Here is a 21,993-nt window from a genome sequence, read left to right as displayed (position 1 = left end):
GGATCCTCTGTCTCCCTCTCTCCCTGCCCTTCCTGCACATGCATTCTCTCTCTCAAAAATAAATAAACCTTTAAAAAATGTAAAAAAATGTTTATAGAAGGCTACTATTCCATAGTATCAATTCAAATTGTTTAAGTATCACCTTTTTTTTTTTTTTTTAACTATATTAAAAGTCAGTTTTGCTAACAGAGAAGGGATAGCAGAGAACTTGGTTTGAGGAGTCAGGATTAAACACTTGCAGGAAACCCAGTAATGAGCATAAGCACATCCCATTGCTTCAGCGAGGCCCTCATTCTGCCTGCCGCCTGTGATGTCTCAACAGGTCTGGGACAGAATTGAGAGGGTTGGTGAGCTTGGAAGGGAGCAAAAATTACATCTTTATTTTAACCAAATTCTAATCAATCTTTTTATTATAAATTAAGTGTTCAAAACATGGTAGTATTTGCAGTATATGTCTCCAGTAGAATCATAGCTCTTTTCATATTATAGTTGTGGCACATATCTGAAGATATCATTTATGCTTACTGCCACTTTGGATTTTTGGTAGTTATTAGATCTACCGCTATGGAAAGAGTCGGTGCCTTAATAGACAGTACATACATTACTAAATCACAATTTTTTTTTAATTTGGATAATTGTACTTCCGTTGAATTGGTTTTCTTTTGAATTCCATGTATTGTGTTTCATCCATGGCACACAAAAGGTTAATAACCCCTGGTTAATATCATGTAGTTGTGGCATATGACCTCCACCTGGTGGCAGCATATTCCTTAATGGTTACATCTATAATCAACAGTTGTGAAGAAACATTTAAAATAACAGTATACTTGAGTCTGGTTTTCAAACAGTTTTGACCACAAATCCACACTAAGAAATCGGCTTTCCATCATAACTCAGTATACTCATACATGTTTCACAAAACAGGACTTGACTGTACCATGTGACACACTGATATTTTTTATTCTATTCACATATTCCCTTTGATTCTCTTTCATTAAAATACTGGTTGTAACACACTCAGAGGCAGTTCAGTGGGTCCCACTGTGCTGTTTGACATCATAGGAGACCTTCTGTCACCATATTTCATTATTTTTTTTTCTAATTGAACTTTACTTTGTTCTCCTTTAAAATACCCATACATTTTTAGGAACAGAGTACATTTTTTATAACTGTTAGTAAATATAAATGTGCTTTTACACAGCCTTTAAAAAATGATTTTTTTAGTGACATGCAATTTATGTACACTGAAATGAACTTACCTTAACTGTATACCCCACCAAGGTACATAATCTTACCACCACTACCACACAAAGTTCCTCTGTGCCAGTTCTCAGTCAGTTCCTCCCTAGGTACTCACTATTCAGATTGCTTTGACCACAGATTGAGTTTTGCTCTTCTAGAACTTTATATAAATGGAATCCTACAGTATGTGTTCTTTTAGCTTGGCATCCTTTGCTAAGTGTAATGTGGAGATTAGTCTGTGTTGAATGGATCTGTAGTTTTGTGAGGAGCATCCCATTGAATGAATGTTCCGTATTTTGTTTATTCTCCTATTGATGGACTTGGGTTGTCTTCTGTCTTAGCTATTTTTAGTAAAACTTCTATGAACATTGGCATACAAATCTTTCTGTGCACATGTTTTATCTCTCTTAGTAAGGGCCCAAGATGGAATTGCTGGCTCAGTCAGTAAATTAAATGTGTGTTTAACTAAAGAAAACTGACCAGCCATTTGCCAAAGTGGTTGAACCATTTTACATTTCCACTAACAATGCGTGAAAGTTTGGGTGGTTCCACATCCTTACCAAATTTGGTGTGTCGGTCTTCTTAATTTTAGTCATTCTGGTAGGTATGTAGTTGTATCTCTTGGTGGTTTTCATTTGCATTTGCCTGATGACTGATGTTGGACACTTTTTCATGTGTTATTAGCTGTTTGTTTATCTTGTGAAGTATCTGTTGAAGCTTAGGTTGTTGTTGTTTTTTTAATATTAGATTTGTTTTTTTAATATTAGAATTGTACGAGTTATGTATTTTGGATCCCAGTCCTTCATGTCAGATATATGCATTTATAATATTTTCTGTGACATACATATTCATTTTATTAATGGTATCTCCCTTAAAAAAATTTTTTTAATGTTTATTTTTGAGAGAGGGAGAGAGTACAGAAGCAGGGAGGGGCAGAAAGAGAGGGAGACAGAGGATCCCATGCAGTCTCTGTGCTGACACCGGAAAGCTCAATGCGGGGCTTGAACCCACAAACCACGAGGTTGTGACCTGAGCCAAAGTTGGACACTCAGCCAACTGAGACACCCAGGTGCTCAGTGGTGCCTTTTAATGAGCAAATGTTTTAAATTTGACAGCATTCAATTTAATAATTTTTTCTTCTATATTTTGTGCTTTCTGGGTTCTAAGAAATTTTTTCTACTCCAAGTTTGGCAGAATAGTTTTGGTTTTTATGTGTAGGTCTATCATCTATCTCAAATTAATTTTTGTGTATGGTATGAGGTAAGTGTCAAGTTTTATTTTCCTTCCATATTTATATTTGGTCTACTTAGGCCGTTGGTTGAAACTACATTACCTTCACCACCATTGGATTACTGCACAGAATTAAAAAAAAAAATAAAATAAAATAAAAACAAAACACAAACTTGTTCAAAGAGATGTAAAAGTGCCCTTTTCCTGTAGGCCATCACTGACCCTTTGGGCTCTGAGACCATCCTCAACCTGCACTCTTGGTCTTCTGTTTCTTTCTAGGTTAGCTCATGCACAGTTATCGAGAGATTTGCAGAAATTACTTTACTCATAAGGTGTGAAGATTTAAAGGCTGTAACATTTTACAGGGTTGATAGCCATACCACAGACCGCCTAGCCACATATGGCTGTTTAGTTAAATTAACGTCAAATACAATTTAGAATTCAGCTTCTCAGTCACAGTAGCTACATTTCATGTGCTCAGTAGCCACACATAGCTATTGGCTTCCCTGTTGAACAGTGACAGGAAGCAGGATTTATACAGTTTTATAGCATATTTTAATGAAACTAATTTAGTTTTGATACCTGTCCTTCAGCATCTACCTTCCTCTCCTTGGTTCCTTTTCATTGGTCTTGGCTTTTGTTTCTATTCTAAAATGTATGGTCCTGGGGCACCTGAGTGGCTCAGTCAGTTAAGCAGCCAGCTTCGGCTCAGGTCATGACCTCAAAGTCCGTGGGTTTGAGCCCTGCATCAGGCTTTGTGCTGACAGCTCAGAGCCTGGAGCCTGCTTCTGAATCTGTGTCTCCCTCTCTCTCTGACCCTCCCCTGCTCACGCGCTCTGTCTCTATCAAAAAATAAGTAAATGTTAAAAAATAAATAAATAAAATGTACGGTCCCACTCATTCCTTTTCTCTGTCTGAAAATGCAGTAGCCTGTATCTGTTCTTTCCTGTGCTGAAGGAAGAATCCTCCCGACTGCCCGTGGAACCGTTCCTTTCTGGAGCCTACCCATTTCTGACCTGTTTGACTTCTCTGTGTTTGATAGTCTTCCAGCTGTCACTGGATGCCTTGGGCGTCCCCCTGACGGTGTGGTCCAAAGATAGATATTTCATCTTTGCCATTATGATTAAAATTCTACTTCTCCTTAGCATTTCTGCCTTAAAAGTTAAACTTCAAAAACTGGTAGGTTTATGACCTGTAGCCCTGCCCCATGTTAAGATTTCTGTCCACTAGGGAACTTTGTTGCCATTTCATCATGAGCAACCAAGTAGGAATTTGTGAGATTTTCTCTCATTGTTTGCTGGGTGTGAGCTAACTCTGCCATTAATGTCTTTATAGTGTGGGAATTTTGCTGTCCTGGTGGATCTTCACATACTGCCGCAAGGTTCAAACAAAGATACCAGCTGGTTTTCTGAACAGAAGAAAGAGGTACTACAAAAATTTTTACTGTTTAAATGCAATAGCTGCTGCTAAAAAAAGTATGAGCTCTTTCAGCTTTCATTTTCATCAGTAGGCAAAAAATATTGAATGATATTTAACACTGGAAAAGCAGTTATTAACAGACACCTGCTTTTTTTTTCCTTAAGAAAGCAACACATCTATGTATTTCATATACTATATTATTTAAACCAGAAATATTCTGCCTCTTTGTTTTGGGGGAAAGCGCTTTTTATATTTAAGAAAAGACGTAAAGGTGACTATTCTAGGCAGCAGGGACTTTAACTGGTTGTAAAGGACAGACTGAGCCCCTGGAGCAGGCGTGGGGTAAACACAAGGCTGATCTTTCACACCTTGAAATTAAATTCTTATTTAATTCTTAAATTCTCATTGTCTGCGCTTTGTCTTCTATCATCCTTTTATTAACATGAGTCTCTAACAGTAAGTGTGGAGATGTTGGACTGTATTCCTTCTCACTGTGGTGTGTCAGGGAAGCCTATGGCCGGATGGTCATGTGACCGGGAGCATGGTGTGTGACCTCCTGGGCCTCAGTCTCCTCATCTGCAAATGAAAAAGTTCGACCAGAGGTCAGCTGAGTCACTGCTGGCTCTCAGTTTCTGTGATCCCACCCAAGTGCTGCTGTGGCCGCGGGTTGGGGTTGGAGAGTGCATCTGGCTTTCATCACGTGCTCTGCTTCCTTCTCCGTGTCCTTGTTCTCCAGAGCAGGGATAGCTAGGCAGTGGCGTGCACGGAACTTTCCGAGTATGACAGCACTTTGTGTCCTCCATGACACTTGTCACAACAGCTTTTTAGAGCTAAACATAAAAACAAGTTTTCTTGAAAGGTAGTATATGGAGAAGAATCTAGTGATAGTGGCAACGAAAGCAAGCCAAAAAACCTTTACTGTGGCAACTGTTTTCACTTGACTTTTGGAGATTACTAAGGAAAAAATTCCCCCCAAAGAAAATTTGTAAGTAATACATTTTCAGTCAAAAGGTAATGATACAATCAGCATTTGGCTGTCCTAGTATTGCAAAGGGTACCTAGTGGCGGCCAGCTGGGAGAAGGCGGCAGGCATAAGATTTGGTATAATGGATTTACCATTCAGGTGAATAAATTGTCCTCTTCAGATCTTAATATTTAGTATGCCAGCATCTCCTATGACAATTCAACTCTGTAATTGCAAGATTTGGCTTACCAGCAACACATGTTCCTGTGGTTCAAAACAGTTCCTTTATTTCCCCAAAGTGACTGATGCTCACTTTAAGGAGACCTCACCCCAAAAGTCTTCTGACTTGACTGACATTAATAGCGTTCTAGAATCCATTGTTCCATACCCAGCCTGTCACCTATTTTCTCCCAGTTTTACCACCTCATCCTTAGCCCTCTATTGTTGATATTTAGTCAGTTTTGCCAAGTCCGTTGATTTGGAAGGGTTTTAAATAAAGCTACGAATATATGAGTCACCTCCTATCCAAAGCATGAGGCTAGATTTTTCCAGGGAGCCACACACAGCTGTGCTGCTCCACTTAGTCCTAATGTCCGGGTAGCAAGGCATGACTTTGCAAAGGTGCTCCGAGCATGATGGGACCTGCAGAGCTTGGCTGCAGTGTTCGCTCCTGCATTATGCCAGGAAGCCAGGCTTCCCTCTCAGAGCAAAGCAGATGGTTTGCTGCGTACACTTGAAGTTGTTCCTTTAAAGTTTGTTTGCTGGCATGAAAATTGCTTTGAGAGAGAGACAGAGACAGAGAAGGGAAAAAAGCTAGTCAAGGAAAGGATGTGACTTTAGTCTCTATTCAGTGCCTCATTGCTTTCATCTTTTTTTCTCATTAGATCATCTCATGATTGGGATTTCATGAGCAATCAATTTGATTGCATTTTAGCAGTCACTTTATATAGTGAAAGTCTTAAGAATGTCCAGTTCCTTTTCAGAAAAAGGAACTAATTGCATGGATTAAAGCCATGTTTATTTTTGAGTCCAGCACGAGTAGTCTTTGTACCCAAACAGTCAAACTCGAACTGTTTCATTTGTAAACTTGAGGAAGCAAATTGGAGTCCTTCTTAGCCTAGATATACTCTGTATATTTCTGTCTTCTTGCTCATCGATTTCAGCTTCGTCTTTTTAATCTGCCCATCCAGTTTATCGGGGACTCTGTCTTTTCTTGCATTGCTCTGGTTCTGAAGAGAATGCTTCGCCAAGTGTGGTGCGGTCAGTTACTAGGTTATCTTAACCACATTGCACGTGGTCTACCTTCCATTCGTCAACCTTGACTCATGGAAGGAAAGCCCCGTAACTATAGGGAGAAAGTTTGTGTTGTATTGGTCTTTGTTTTATTTTTGTCTTGCTATTTTTAGTTCTAGCCTTATAGGGCATTTATGGCTAAAATTTAACAATCTTTGTTTCCATGTATGTCTTTCACATATTTTCTAGCTCAGTCATAGTTGAACCCTGCATGTGAAGCAAAATTCTTTAATTGTTAAAACAACAGTATGGGCAAGGCTGCCTTTCTGTTGTGTGAACAATGCCAAAACGCTCAACTGTAAACGGATCTCTCTCTATTCCACAAAGCACCGCATCTTTGGGCTGCAAAATGAAAGCAGGAGAAAGATCATTGTTTATATTTTATGTCCAAATTCCCGTTTGTGAATTAAATAAGAATTTTCAGTACTGTTGAGGAGTGTCTGTATTTGCAATAAAAGAAAAGTTTGGCCATCATTGCCCTTCAGAGCTCCGTAAAATTTTGTACTAGTTTTAATTTTTGAAGATTCTGAGAGATCAACCTGAGATGGCATTGAAGAAACCAGTGAAACAGGTTTGAGTTGACCTCAGCAACTCGGAGCCTTCTGCAGAGTCTGGGAACTGGACCAGAATTATTAGTCCTTACACACCAGTTCTTAATCAGAGATAAGAAATTTAGATTTGTGTGCCATTTTTTCTTCTGTTCCCTACATTGGCTACATGTCTCTGGTAGTGTACCTAAAGTGGACAATGTTTTCCCATCATGTTGTGGACTTTTTAGAGTTTTGTTTTTCTTTTCATAAGTAACACTGATATATAAAACAGTACTCAGCTCCAGAAGTTTGCTAGTGGTGTGGTATGTTGACATTGAATTAAAACCATGTGTTTGTGTTGCCTAATAAGTATTCATCTACTTTAGGGAAATATGAGAAGTTAAATTATTTTCACCATTAATGGGTGGATATAGTGCAATTTTCACAAAAGCAAATGGGCACATAAAGTATCAACAACAAGAGCGTGGGAGAAAAATCACATTACTGATTTCTAGTTCTCTCTTCAGCTCATCAGTTGGTGCCATTCCTTTTTCAGTAGTTTCTAAACCTGCAGCCAGAAGCTAATAAATGAAGGATGGTAGGTGTTTAGGTTAAGAAAAGTATTGAACCAAGTTTGAAAAATGGGAACTATTTACCTAAAAATTGCTGTGCTGGCCCTTCTGAAACAGATCAGAAGAGCTGATTACCGCCGCCCTCCTGGCATCCCATCCTGACAGCAGTCCTTGGGCAGGGCTGCCCCTGCTGGCTGGGTTTGGGTCAGTGATAAGCCCCACCTCCTGGATCCTTCCCTCATCCACAGTCTTGCTACAGTGGGACTTCACTGCTTTTACCTTCCTTTTCGAAATATGCAACTGAGGCAGAGGGAAATTAAATGAAATTTCTCAGATCACAAACTGAACCTAACATCATGGTTTTGAGCAAACCTCAGTAGCAAACTTAAATCTGGGATGTTACCGTTGATCACAGATAACATTCTTTTCAGCTTTCACAGCTAAGTAAAAACGCAAACGAAATGAAATGTTCAATGTTGACTTTTTAATATGCATGATGTTGACTCTTTTTGCATTGCATTAAATGAGAATATTATATCTCATTTTTTAATTTACTTTAGGAAGTCTGTTTACTGTTAAAAGAAACCATTGATTCAAGAGTTAAGGAGTACTTGGAAGTTCGTAAACAACATAGGCCATCAAATATAGAATTCACAAGATCCAGTCCTTTGACCTTAAAAGGTAGGCACAGAGTACTTTGATTTTGGATAAAATTTCTTTTTTGCAGAGATGGTAATTACATTTGACTATCGTGTTAGTACAGTGATACATTTAAGAAGTATGTTCTAATGAAGATGCTTTGTTTGGGTAAAGAAAATTAACCAAAAAGCTCTGGAGGGCTTTTTAATGGTAGGCAAAATATATAAAAAATAGAAAACAAAACATTCCTAAGGAAGCTGTACTTTAAAGGATTTTTTTTTTTTGACAAGTTCTCTTACAAATAGATTTACATTAATACTTGATTTAGGGCTTTATGCCTTTTAAAATGCTTTCATATATATGACACCCTATTTCATAGGTTCTCAACTGGGGGTGATTTTGCATGAGGGGACATTTGGTGATGTCTGCTGACAGTTTTGGTTGTTATCACTCGAGTGGGAGGGGTTGGCAGGGAGCTACTGGCATCTAGGGAGTTAGAAGCCAAGGATGTCACTAACTATTCTGCAATGCACAGGACAGCCCCTCATAACAACTCATTATCTGGCCCAAAATGTCCCGGATACTGAGGTTGAACTATCCTGCCTGTTTCCTAACAACACTTTGAAAATGGTAATGTTCTAGCTGTAGGTGAGGAAGCTGAGGGTCTACAAGATTAAGGGCTCTCCCAAATAAAAGATCATCTTTTTGAGGACCGAGATGATCTTATTTATTTGGCGTCTTCTTCCCTCCCCCCACCCCCCATCCCCCTGCCCTCCTTGCTTAGCCCAGTGCTTGATACACAGATTCAGGGACCTGTTGAAGGAAAGCAGTCTTGGGTGACAAGTGGCAGAACCTGACCCCAGACCCAGCTCTTCTGACTCCCAGCCCACTGTTCTTTCCACTCCATCGTTGCTGCCTTTTTAATTTTTTCTACTTTAGGTTGGCATTTTGTAACACTCTTTGTGGTATAAATACAGTCAACCTTGTGTTAATCCTCAGAGGACAGCGCTGGACTGCTGTGAACCCCATTATGCTAATGTGGCATCCCCTGCTTCGAAGGCACACTTAAACTAGTGTTTACCTGGGCACACTGATAAGTAGGCAGACAGATTAATTTTACCCAAACTGAAAGCCTCGAACAGATGGAATTTTCAGCCCAAACAATATTGTGTTAGGTGATGCTTTCTGGAATTTCGCTTAGTAGTCAGATAAAGCTTGAGAAAAGCCATAGGAGCCTGCCTCCTTTGTACTCTGGCAGACCTGGCTGGTCTCATTTTCTTACTGGTACAAAAGGAGAAGGAACCGAGAAGGTTCTCAGACCATCTCTGGTGTGGATGTGGTGTGGTCAGTACTGATTCTCAACTAGACCTTCTCCTGCCTTCCTCTACTACTGAGTGTAAAATGCTAAATACTCAATTTTCCAGCATCTCTCACAGGTAGGCAATGTGTGTTGTGTGTTATTCTGGCCCCAGTATGAAAATCAGAGTCTATGTTGGGCTCATGTGGGCAAGAAGTTTTATTTTATTTTATTTTATTTTATTTTTATTACTTTATTGATTTTATATATTTTTTTAAGAAGTTTGTTGTTAAACAGAAAAGTGATCATTCTGTGCAATTTTATAACCTATTTTTTTCACCTAACATAATACAGAAATCCTTTCAAACACATACATCACCATTTTTAAAAAAATGTGTTTTAATGTGTTAAATTATGCATAACTTAAAAGTTACCATTGTAGCCACTTTCAACTGTACAACTTAGTGGCACTAAGTACATTCGCGTTGTTCTGCAGTCACTGCCACTTTCCGTCTCCAGAACATGTCATCGCATGAACTGGAATTCTTAACCCGTTAAAGAGTAACTCCCACCAGTCTCTTCCCCAGCCCCTCGTAACCTCTGTTCTGCCTCTGGCTTGATGAACTTAGGTACCTCAGGTACCTCCTATAATGGAATCATCTAGTATTTATCCTTCTGTGTCTGGCGTTTTTACTTAGTATAATGTTTTCAAACAAAGTTCATCCCTATTATAGCATTTATCAATATTTTCTTTGTTTTTAAAGCCAAATAGTATTCATTCATTCTTTCTCTCTCTCTCTCTCTCTCTCTCTCTCTCTCTCTCTCTCTCTCTCTCTCTCTCTCTCTCTCTCTCTCTCTCTCTCTCTCTCTCTCACACACACACACACACACACACACACACACACACACACTGTGTTTATTTGTTCATCTGTTACAGGATAATTGAGTTATTTCTACCATTTAACTGTTGCAAATAATGCTGTTCTGAACACTTGTGTTCAGATATTGCGTCCCTGCTTTTGGTTCTCTGGGTGTATACCTCACAGTGGACTTGCTGGATTATAGCGTCATTATTGGTTTAATTTTTTTGAGGAATTGTTATCCTGTTTTCCATGGTGACTACATTTTACATTCTCACCAGAATGAATCCCCATTTCTCTATAATCTTGCCAATACTTATTTTCTCTTGTTTTGGTAATTGCCATCCCAATACTTGTGAAGTGGTATCTTATGGTGGTTTCAATTTGTTTCCCTCCTGGGTAGTGATTTTGACCATCTTTTCATATGCTTATTGACTGTTTGTATATCTTCTTTGGACAAATGTCTGTTTGTATCCTTGGCCCATTTTTTAATTGGGTTGTTTTTGAGTTGGAGAATTTCTTTTCTATATTCTGGATATTAATTCCTTATCAGTATATGATCTGCAAATATTTTCTCCCACTGTGTGTTGCCTTTTCATTCTCCATAGTGTTCTTTGATGAGCAAACACTTTAAATTTTGATGTAGTCTATCTATGTATTTCATATTTTGCCACTTATGCTCGATGCTATATCCAAGAAATCATTACTGAATCCACTGTCATGAAGCTTTTCGAAAATTGCGTTTTATTCTAAGAGTTTTACAGGTTTTACTCCTTTTAATTATGTCTTTGATCCATTTTGAGTTATTTTTGAGAAAAGGATCCAACCACATTCTTTTGCACATGGATATTCAGCTGTCCCACCACCATGTGTTGGAAAGTCTGTCCTTTCTCCCATCAAATGATCGTGGCACCCTTTTTGGAAATCTTTGATCATAAATATGAGAGTTTAGGGGCACCTGGGTGACTCAGTTGGTTAAGTATCCTACTTCAGCTCAGGTCATGGTCTTATGCTTCATGTTTGAGCCTTGCATCTGTCTCTGTGCTGACAGCTCAGAGCCTGGAGCCTGCTTCGATTTTTTGTCTCCGTCTCTCTCTGCCTTTCTCCCATTCTCTCTCTCTCTCTCTCTCTCTCTCTCTCTCTCTCTCTCTCTCTCTTTCTCAAAAATAAACAAGCATTAAAAAATTTAGATAAAAAACTAAATGTGAGAGTTTATTTCTGGGCTTTCTGTTCTATTCCATTGTTCTAGATGTCTGTCTTTCTGCCAGTACTGCACTGTTTTGGTTAACATAGCTTTGTAATAAGTTTTGAAATTAGGAAATATGAGTCCAACTTTCTTAATGCTGTTCCAAATTTTTTGGCCATTTGAGGTTCTAATCACCATTTTCAATGACTATGTAGTATTCCATTAAATATCCATACCGTCTTTTATTAGTGAGACATTTAGGTTGCATCTAATGTTTATACTGTGGTAAACAGTGGTACAGTGAATATCCTGATGATACACGTTTGTACACTTCAATTCCTTTATAAAATTTTTTTAATGTTTATATTTTTATTAGTTTGTAAGCACCCCTTAAGGATATGAATACTTTGTGTGTTTTATATGCCGCAAGTGATTTCTCTGAGTTTGTCATTTGCCGTTGACTTGGTCTATTTAAGTGCATGAGCATGAACAAGGAGAAGCCTGTGTTTGCCCCCTGGAGCTCCCAGTGACCAGCCACTAGTGGGGTGAGCACTGGCTTCCCTGTACTGAGATACGTAGTGAGTGCAGCCGATTGCCAGAGGGAGGCAGGACGATCACTCTTCAGGAGAAAAGCTGTGTTAAGCATTCCTCTCTGAAAGTTAACTCGGTGTGAAAGCACTGTCTTCCCTTTCCTTTCTACTTCTGGTAACAGTTAATCTTTAATGGAGCATGCCTTGTGATGTTCATACTACCTTAGCCGGTCCCCTCCTCGGCTGCCAGCAAGCAGTCCCTTCTGCCTCGCCTGGATACCTGCGCACCCACAGCAGCCCCCTGGCTGGCTTCCGTGGCCTGCTCTGGCCAGTGCCTCGCCTGCTGTTCACACTTAAGTTCGTGTCATCCCTTAAAAGCAGAGGTCTGTCTTGTGAACCTCTTCACCAAGGCTCCCAGGGTGCAAGCCAGGATCCTTCGAGTAGCTACCTGTCCAGCCTCATCTTGTCTCACTTTTTCCTTCTTTCTTGCTCCAGCCATAGAAGCTTAATTCCTTTCTTCCAAAGCTCCATTCTTCTACTCATCTTGGGGCCTCTGCGCATGTTGGAGCCCTGGTCTCCCCTTTCCCTGTGCTCAGACTGCTCCCCGCGCAAAATCAGTCCTCAGGAAGCTTATCCTGGGGGCAGGTCTCCTTGTTACAGGCCCACAAGCATCCTGAGCACCATTCCGTTAGTGTCTGTCGCTCCACAACATGGAACCTGCCTGAAGACAGGCTCTGCCCCATTTATTACTGTTGTGTCTCCAGCTTGGAGGACATCTTCTGCTCTGCAGTCGGTACTTACTAAATGCTTGCACAGATGATAAATTACACACATGGTTATATCCTTCCTCTTCCTAGTAAGGTCAAGGCTTGCCATAACCTCCTCATCCTGCTTTGTCTCCTCCTGCTACTCACTTTCCTGTCTCCTTGCAAGCCTGTACTCCGTATCCCTCTGTCTTTACATTTACAGGTTTTGCCTTTGTCTGGAAAGCTCCTGCTTAAGTTTTAAGGCCCAACTTGACTATTATTTCTCCAAAGTCTTCCTCAGTTTCTCTTCTGGCACCTGCCACCTTTAATACATTTGTTACATTGTATTGTAATTGTGTTATAATCAGTTTACTTTTCTCCCACTCCTTCACTGGCAAAGATTGATCCTTTGCCACCCACAGAGACTCTTTTCTTCTTCACTTTGCTACTTAATTCTAGAGCATAAGCAGGGAGCTCTGGGTTATAAGTGTTTAACCTCATACTAACCTGTTAATTTCCAAAAGGAAAGAGCATTGTTCATCTGTGTCTCCCACAAGGTCGCTTTTCACAGATGTTCATCTTGCTCCAGGCTGTGTGGGCCTGTAGGGACGAAGTGGACACATGCGGTGATATACTGCCACCTTATATTGTGCATTCACGGCACTACGAAAAATGGAAGCTGAATACACGCTTTTTTACTCTTGCCTCAGAGCCAAAGACCTCTCTCTACATTTATCTAACTGCCTGTTCTTAGCTGTTCCCATAATCTTACTTAAATGCCTTTTTCAAAAGCAATTTCAAAGCCACTAACCCTAAGGCCTTGTCTGTTTCCTCCTCAGGATCCAGTTCTGTGTCTCATGTTCCCTGAAAATAAGAGTTGTTGTTACTGTTTGGTGGTTTGGATGAATGTGGATGGTTTATGCTTTTGTGCAAAGCGGATATCTTCTCTCATCTGCATGAGTTTCTTACCTTTTTCTATTTCTAGATCCATGTGACAATAATGTGCCTCATCACAGTACAGATACTCAGCGCACACTGCTGGCTGAGCTGACATCTCTAGGTGACTTTGCTGATTACTCAGATAAAAATTATTTTTCATCCTCTGAGTTTTCTTTATATAAAAAAATAACATAACTAGTTTTGAGACCATTTGCTTAATTTTACAATATAAAGGATCACAAAGAGCATTCACAAACTCAGCAGATAGCATAGCACAAACATTTGCTGGTAGCCTCATCTTCTTAATGTCACCTAAGATGTCATTTCAACAAATTCAATAAAAATTAGTGTTGTAAGAAAGTTTTTTTAAACACTTCACTGTCGATCTCTGTCAGTTCTGTCTCATTGATGTTTTTTTTTCCCCTTAGACTTGCCACTGCTAAGTATTACAGTGTTTTAATTTTTCCCAGTTCAACAGGCCAAAAATCAGAAAAGGATATGCTGTGTTCTTTGATTTTTGTTGTTCACTTTTATGTACTTACTGACGACATATTTACAGCTGTTGCTCATCTTTGTATTGGGTCGTTTGCCCTTTTCTTCTTAATTTTTCTCTTCCCATTTTTTCTTCCTTGGTCAAGGCCTTCTTAATCAGCTCTTGAATTATTGCTGCAGCCTCCTGATTTTCTTTCCAATTCATCCACACCTCTGCTGCCAGAGTGGCCTTTTGAAAACAAAACTGTGCTAGTCTCCAGCTTAAAACCTTCTGTGGTCAGGAGCCTTAGTTGCCTAATATCCTTTATTTAATTTCATTTCTGCTTGAGACTAGCAGAATGGGTCTGGTTCTTAAGCAGAGTCACTTAAAGATATTAGACAGCTCGCAGGATCTATCTGTGGAAGGCCTCCAAAGCCACACAGGCAGCAGAGCGTCAGCCCCAGGATGAGGATGGCTTTGATACGTGCACCAGCTCAGCTACGGTGAGGCCTGGGTACCAGCCTCCACCCTGGTCTGAAGAGGATTGACTCCGGGCACATGGCCACAGCGACATGCTGCCCCTTGTGAGCCACTGCAAGGCAAAACTAGGTCCCATGGCTGTACCCTGTTTGCAGGTGAGCCCCGGAGGGCAGAATGCTTGGCTCTTCCCCTAGGAAAGTGGGACATTACAATGTGGGAAGTTGCCAAAACATAGGGAGGATGGTCAGAAGATTTGGTGGGTGGACACAAGTTACAAAATAACCATTCAAGTTTTCCTCTTGGTTTCCTGTGTCCACAAACTTCCAAACAACAGGCTTCTGCCTAAGGACACAGCTCTGCCAGCAGCAGAGGAAGTAAGCTTAGCATCTCCTCTGAGAGAGAGCGAGAGCGAGAGCGAGATTGAGAGAGAGAGAGAGAGAGAGAACACCCAGAGTCTCACACCCTAGTTCCAAGCCCAGGCTCTCTGGGTGACATTCACTCATAGCCCACCTTTGTTAACTTACTGACTAAATTAAGAAGTTTACATGCCTTGCATAGAATAGTAAGGAAACATAAAGCCAAAAAACTTAGTTAACATATAAATATATGCACAGTGCATCAAGGAAGACAGAATAGGAAGATGCCACCATTCTAACTTTTGAAATGAATAGTTGATGTTTACACCTGCCTTCCTCTAACGTTTATTTCACATTCCCTTGGCCTTTAGCCAGTACCTCAGCCGATCAGGATTCTTTACCTGGCAAGATGATCCAAACCTTCATTCCTGAGGGATTTGGGCCAGCAGTGGTCCTGCCTTTATGAGGTTGCCACAGTTCTCCTTAACCTTAAGTACTGGAAATGCGCTAGATAGAGCCCGTTATGCTCCCCGTGTTTCATCCACTTGCATCGTTGTGTCATCATGGCCCAACATTTCCACTCCCCTTTGGTCTGTTTGTCTAATGGCATAAAAAGCCCGAAGGAGTTATGTGGCACTTTTAACTCAGCCTGGGTCATTGTTATCCTCTCCTTTCCAGTCTTTCTCTGAACACCGATGAAGCACAGTCATGAGGACGCAAAGTGAACTTTTGCTGAGGTGGTCACTTCCCACTTCCACTCCCTGGTTACAGGAATTCTTGCCAAGGGCACACGTATTATTCTGCTGGTCACAGCATGTAATAGGTCTTTCAGGACTTTACGCCAATCCCACAAAGTCCTGCCTTGCAGTTTGTATAACAACTGAGTTTTCAGCAGACCCTTCTACCACATAAGGCCAGCTGCATTTGATCCCTGCTTGGTTGCTTAGTAGGACCATTGAATTTTATGAATATACTGGCTTATTTGCAAAATGAGTTTCTTGATCAGAAGCACCGTGGTAATGATAGTGAATGAGGCTTTCAGTAAGTCCCTGGATGATGTGGCTGCCAGAAACATGGCAGACAGAAAACACATCCAAATCCCGAATAAGGGTCCATTCCAGTGAAGATACTGTCTCCTCTGTAATGAAAGAGTCCCATTATAATAATCCACCCACCACCACTGACCACGGGCCCATCTTCTTACAATGTTGGTAGAGAGACTCCTGTTAATTGCTACTCTTGGCAGATTGGGCATTTGGCAGGGCTCCGTGTTGGTGAGGTTAAGTCCATGTTGTTGAGTCCAAGCATAATATTCATCCTTGCCACCAAGGCCACATGGCTCATGAGGTAGCAGGTAATCTGGACCTGGGATAAGAGGCTGGCCAGCATCCATATGTAGGTCATTTTGTCCAGCTCATTACAAGAACTTCTTAATGGAAAGCATTCACATAAGATACAGATACTTTCACACACACTCCATATAACTTTTCTCCAAATGTCCTTGTCACCAGTCCTTCTGAGTTCTGACCAACGAATGAGTGAATGAATGTGTGGGTGCATGCATGCGCACGCGCGCACACACACACACACACACACACACACACACACACACTCTTCAGGCTATCTTTCCCTACAAGCCAGATGGACCCAAAGTGTACACTTGAATCACATTCTGCCCACTGGACAGATTTTCTTTCTCCACCCCAAATGAGGTTCTATCACTGCATTCATTCACTTCTGGTTGATACTGTCCTGTTGAGTAAAGCCATTGATTAGCCAGGCACAAATTTTTATCTGCTAATAAACTGGTCACTCATGCTGCCACCCTTTCAAGTCATTTAATTAGGTTAAAGAAGCACACAAACATATCTACAAGTGTTTGTGCTTATTTCTTAGTAGTAAGAGTTCCAGGGTCCAAGAACTTGAATGAACTCTTTGACATGCCCAGAATGAACTCTTTGATTTCCAGGGATCAGTAATGCTTTTGGTTTTGATAGGGAGAGGGAACTCCAGAGACTTTTTTTTGTCTTTTCCTTACTAGGTAGCACTCCAGGAGACATGAAATCCATGTTTAGGTTCCATTGGTTGCAGGGTAAATTTATCCCAGTAATATGCTCATTGAATAAGAAGAAAAGTACAGATTTTCATAGACCTGCTGGGCCCTCTGGGAGATTAATTGAAACCAAGTTCTGCGTATTGCACTCTGGGGATCATGGCAATCTGGAACCCCAAGAATTAGCATTGTCTCAGAGCCAATGTCCAGTCAGTCTCAAAATGGTGGTTATTCCCCTTTTCTCACTGCACAGAAACCATAGTAAACAGCTGTGCCTCCCCAGTGGAAGATTTATAGCCCTGACATGGGGGATGCCCGGCTCTCCCTTCAAGGAGATACGGTTCTGAGTCAAATCTGGGGACCGGGTAAGAGGCTGTGGCTTTCCTTCAAGGTAGCCCAAGGCAGGCCCCTGTTCACCAGACCTAGACATTTTTTCTATTGTATAATATATTAGTTTGCTAAAAAAATTATCACCAGCTGGGTGGATTAAACAACAAATTTATTTTCAAATAGTTCTGGAGGCTGCAATTCTGAGATCAAGGTATCAGCAGTTGGTTTCTTTTGAGGCCTCTCTCCCTGGCCTGTAGATATGGCCATTTTCTCCCTGTGGCTTCACATGATTTTCCCTCTTTTTGTATCTGTGCCATGTTTTCCTTTTATGTAACATGGACACCAGTCATACTGGATTCGGGCTCACTCTAATGACCTCATTTTAGCTTAATTCCCTCATTAAAGATTCTGTATCCAAATACAGATGCATTCTGAGGTGCTGGGAATTAGGATTTCAACATACAAGTTTTGGAGAGATACAATTCAGCCTATAGCATATGGTTTAAGTGAGGCCTCCTCTCCATTTTATTCAGAGTTATGGACATATCTGTTAACCAATAAGCCAAAGATGTCAGTGGATTGAGCCACTGACAGAGTTCTTCCCAAGGTTACTACTGAGTCCTGACCCTCTAGTGGACTAAGTGACTTGGCCAGCCATGGGCCTTAGTGGACTGTATGTCTTAGGCTATCCAGTCACCAGATGACACATCCACTCTTGGACTTTCATGGTCCACAGACACCATGTCTACCATTGTCACTAGCCTTCTCAGCAGCTACCTCTCACTGCCCAAGGGGGCTGCCTGCTCAGGAGCAGACCTGGTAGTAATTAGTGTCCTCTCCATGTTGGCCCCCCACCATTGTGCAGAGGGTTCTGGGGAACACCGGGCAATCACTTGGTACAGGCTAGCAGTCTCACACAGATCAGCTTGCATACTATCTGCTCTCTTGGCATCCTGTACCTATATTCCAGCAGAGGGATCCTGGTTCTCCCAATGATCAGCCTTTTTACTGAGCAAGAATGAAAGTGACCTTGTATGAATGGGAGTGGTCTGACTCTTCAGGAGAATGCCAGGCAAGCCAGCTGCCCAGTGCTTATAGATTTTGCTAGCCCTACAACAGGACCCATGGGAGGCTGAGTTCAAGAGGAGCCCCTTTCCTGCAAGGGGGAGAGGAGTCACTGGTCCCAGATGGCTTTGGCCAGGCAATCTTGGGAGAGCTCCTGTGGTCATTTATCACCTTGTCACTGTAGCCTAACTGATTCACAGGCCCCAGAACATCATTCTCTTGCCTCTGGGTCTTTGCATATGTTGCTCTCCTCTCCCTGCAACGCTCCTCTCTTTCCACATTGTTGGGTCAGCGCCTCCTCCTCCTGCGGGCCTGTACCCTGGTGTCATTTCTCCCGAAGAGCTTTATCTGCTTATGTGCACCTTCCCTCTCTGGGAGCTGCCCCGCCCTTTCCCGTGTGCCCAGTCCACCTTCAGCAGTAGCAGCACTTACACCAGCACAATTGCTTCCTTGCTTTCCGGACAGACTTCATTTTCTTTGAGGGCCAGGGCTCTTGGGCAGATCAGCACCCAGTGCAGAGCCTGTCACTCAGGAGGAATGCAAGCACTGGAAGACATAAAGGAGCAAACTGTAGTGTCTGTTCACCAGTCACATGTTCATTTGTCACAGCTTCCATTGCAGCATCTCTTGCTCCTTCAACAAAAGGCAGAGGTGAAAGTGGTCTGTGAGTTACAAATTATTAAATAGTTGTTCTCAATTGGTTTTCAGAAAGTCAGAACCACATCCTACCTCAGTGGAAGATTAGCTGCATTATCTCCTGGCTCTGTGGCATTTAGGGATTAAACATAGCTGCCCTCCAGGGCCCCCATCCCAGGTGTCTGTTAGCACTCGTACCCCCACCAGTTACCTGCTTCTGAGCTTCAGCCTGCCAGCCGCCAGCCCTGTGCCAGGTCCCCCGCATACCCATGACAGGTCCTTGGGGCAGCCCCTTCTAGCCAGCATTCTCAACTCTTGATCTGAAGAGAAGCAAACTCAAGAGTTGGAGCAACTTGCCTGAGGTCACAAAGCTAATAAGCGTCAGAGACAGTGTGGAAATGCCTCTGTCTGATGTCTGGGCTGTCTTCCCTGCTTCAGCATCCCGGCTAAAGGGGGGAGAGGGGGAGAGAATGTGTGTACGTATGTTTATTTTCCCTTTTAATAAAACTTCCCTCTAATCATGAAAACAAAGCTGTCTTTCAGTTAACCATGTGAAAGCCAGGAGCAGCGTTCTGCCTGAACTACCATGTGAATATCTTTGTTTGGGCTTTATATCCCCTCTTCTGTGATCACAAGATGGAAAGGGAGAAACAGAGCTTGTCTTTCTGCTCCAAGCTCTTACCTCAGTGCATTGTCTAAATATTAGGGGTTCACTACATTTTTGTGTTTGTGGAGCAGTAATTTTTTTTTTTTACTGCCTATTATTCCATTTTGTACAATCTTGTTCTTGCGGTTAACATCTAAGAAACCTAGTCCTTTGGAAAATGCCATAAAATAAATTAAATTTTCCTGGGTACTGTGGTTTCTGTCTGCAGTGGCTTTTCTTTTGGCTTTTCTTCTGAGCTGAATGCGCCTCTAAAATCTGAGCTTCCATCTTTAGCCAATGCATGGAACTGTCTGCTCATTCTTCTGTGGCATCCAAGGTATCTTCTGCGACTCTTCGGGGCTGAATTACCAGGCTTCCTCTCTCTCCCTCCACACCCACGCAGCATTCTGTGGTGGGGCACATTACCACCATGTTAGGAAATCAGTGGGTGTTCACACCAGAGGAGAAAAGGCGAGAATCGCCAAAACAAGCAAGTTCTTCCTATTCTTCCCTCTGTCTGAGAAATGTTCCCCTCCTTTCCCCAACGCCCAGTGTGTGGTACCTGCCAAAGAAAGCTTTCTCTTTGCTCTTCAGACACAGGCCTGATTGTGAGCCCTGCTCTCCCGTGTCCCCAGAGTGCAGAGTTGTATATGTTGCTGTTTGTTTTGGTTTGTATTTATTTTCCCAGCCCATTGAAAACAGGGCCTTTTCTTATTTAAAATAAATTTTGGAAGTGAACCGCTTTTCCCCTTGAGCCCAGCCCTTCCTCCACATAAAGTGGCAGGCATTTCCCAAGAAGACAGTGAAAACTTGCCGTGAAACACCATCCGTCCTAACACATTAACAACAGTAAAAATTACTGGACATCCAACAACGGTTAGCCCTGAGAAAGCCTAAGCCCTTGACCAACACTGCTGGCCGTGGCGGTCACTTTTGATGTCTGTCAGCTGTTCCCACGGAGCGTTAGCCTTCGCTCCTGTCCTGCGCACCAGCCGTGGCCACGGGGCTGGGCTGCAGTCCCACACGCCGCTGTGGAGGGGTCCCCAGACGCTGGCAGTCAGACACCAGCCACCGGAGGGGGAGAACTGGGCCCTTGTGTGGTTTGAAAAACAACAAAACAGCACAACACATTTTCAATTACTTACTGTTCTGGTAAACATTCTTAATATTTAGTCATTGTTTTTTTTCTATTTGCAGCCCTTTACAAATAGAAATGGATGTCCTTAGATTTGTCCTAGGGCACAGTGGAAACATGTGTTTTCTTTTTACACATATGTTTAAATAGCTTTGCTTATTATTTACATTTCTTCCCATAGTGTACTCAGTCAAAACATTTTCTAGACTTTCATCCACATGAGAAGCTTAAAGGGCAGTAATAAAGGCAAGTGCCTCTAAGTCCTTTGATGAATGTGCCACAGTGTCAGCAAAGATGATTTTTCCAGGAAGGGGCTATTTGCAGAACTTAAAGGTTTACACTTTTTACCAAAAGTGTGCTAAGACAGCGCTGACAACCAGGCTGCGTGGGTTCTCAAAAACTGGGGAGGCTTCGCTAACCATTTGTTGCAGTAAATGGCAAGAAAACAAAGCCCTTAAATTCTTTAACTGTTAATATTTCCATTTGTTACAGTCACCTGTTGTAGAAATTGCCAGTTTCAGTGACTGATCTTTTGTTCACTTTTCAAGAAATTTTACAAGAAATTAAAACACACACACACAAGCCCCCCCTCTGCCTCCCGTCCAGTATACAAAGTTTCAGAAAAGGTCTGGATTCTTTCTGCCACATGAAGAGTTTGTCACACTTCAGTTCAGCCACCTCGGAAACTTGATGTTAGTGTGAACCTTACAGGATTGATCCTACTGGCCTGTGAGTAATCTGCTTCCTTCTCTCCCACCCCACCCTTCTCCCTTAACCTCCCACCACACACACTAAAAAGACAATGATTTTTCCCTCATTAAACCAAGACCATATTGCCATTGCTTAGTTTCACATTACAAAGCCAGTTCTGTTGAGTTTTCGTGGTGATGCAATTTCAGTATTCCTTTTGAGTCTGCGTGTTCACATTTACATTCAGACTCAGGGCTCCCACGTTTCTGCATATTCTGGAACTGGGGAATTCAAAACCAGTCTACCAAATCCCTTGGGATTCTGGCATTCCAGAAAGATCTTTGTCATCAAATGGTGATTGCAAGATCGTCTTTTTTTTTTTTTTTTTTTTTTCCCTTTTTAAGGAGTTGCCCTACTTGGCTGAAAGCTGTGCCCATTTACCAGCTCTGTGAAGACTGGTGGTTTTTTTTACCAGATATTCCAAAGGCAGATCCCATTCGGTGGTAAGGTAGAGCTGGTCGGCACTCTTACCTTGCTGGGGGCAGGAGGGGAAGGGCTGGAAGAGGAAGTCACTGGCCTTTCAACTGATAATAAGGCTGAGATAAATAACCTTGCTTTTGGTGATCTGTTTTGTCACCTCATTTCTAATGGTGACAACTGACTGGAGGCCTGGAATTCTCTCC

General features: G+C 41.8%; 1 protein-coding gene across 1 annotated transcript in view; it reads left to right on the top strand.

Moving 5' to 3' along the window:
• SLX4IP (SLX4 interacting protein) overlaps positions 1 to 21,993 on the top strand; it is a 183,385-nt gene that overhangs the window by 118,352 nt on the left and 43,040 nt on the right. The window contains 2 exon segments of the mRNA XM_029918398.1: positions 3,808 to 3,897; positions 7,811 to 7,931. Of these exon segments, the coding sequence (XP_029774258.1) occupies positions 3,808 to 3,897; positions 7,811 to 7,931 (211 nt within the window).

Source organism: Suricata suricatta, chromosome 12 (assembly GCF_006229205.1).
Source record: "Suricata suricatta isolate VVHF042 chromosome 12, meerkat_22Aug2017_6uvM2_HiC, whole genome shotgun sequence".
Lineage (NCBI taxonomy): Eukaryota > Metazoa > Chordata > Mammalia > Carnivora > Herpestidae > Suricata > Suricata suricatta.
Note: the sequence above shows the minus strand (reverse complement) of the source record. Positions and strands in the feature narration are given on the sequence as shown.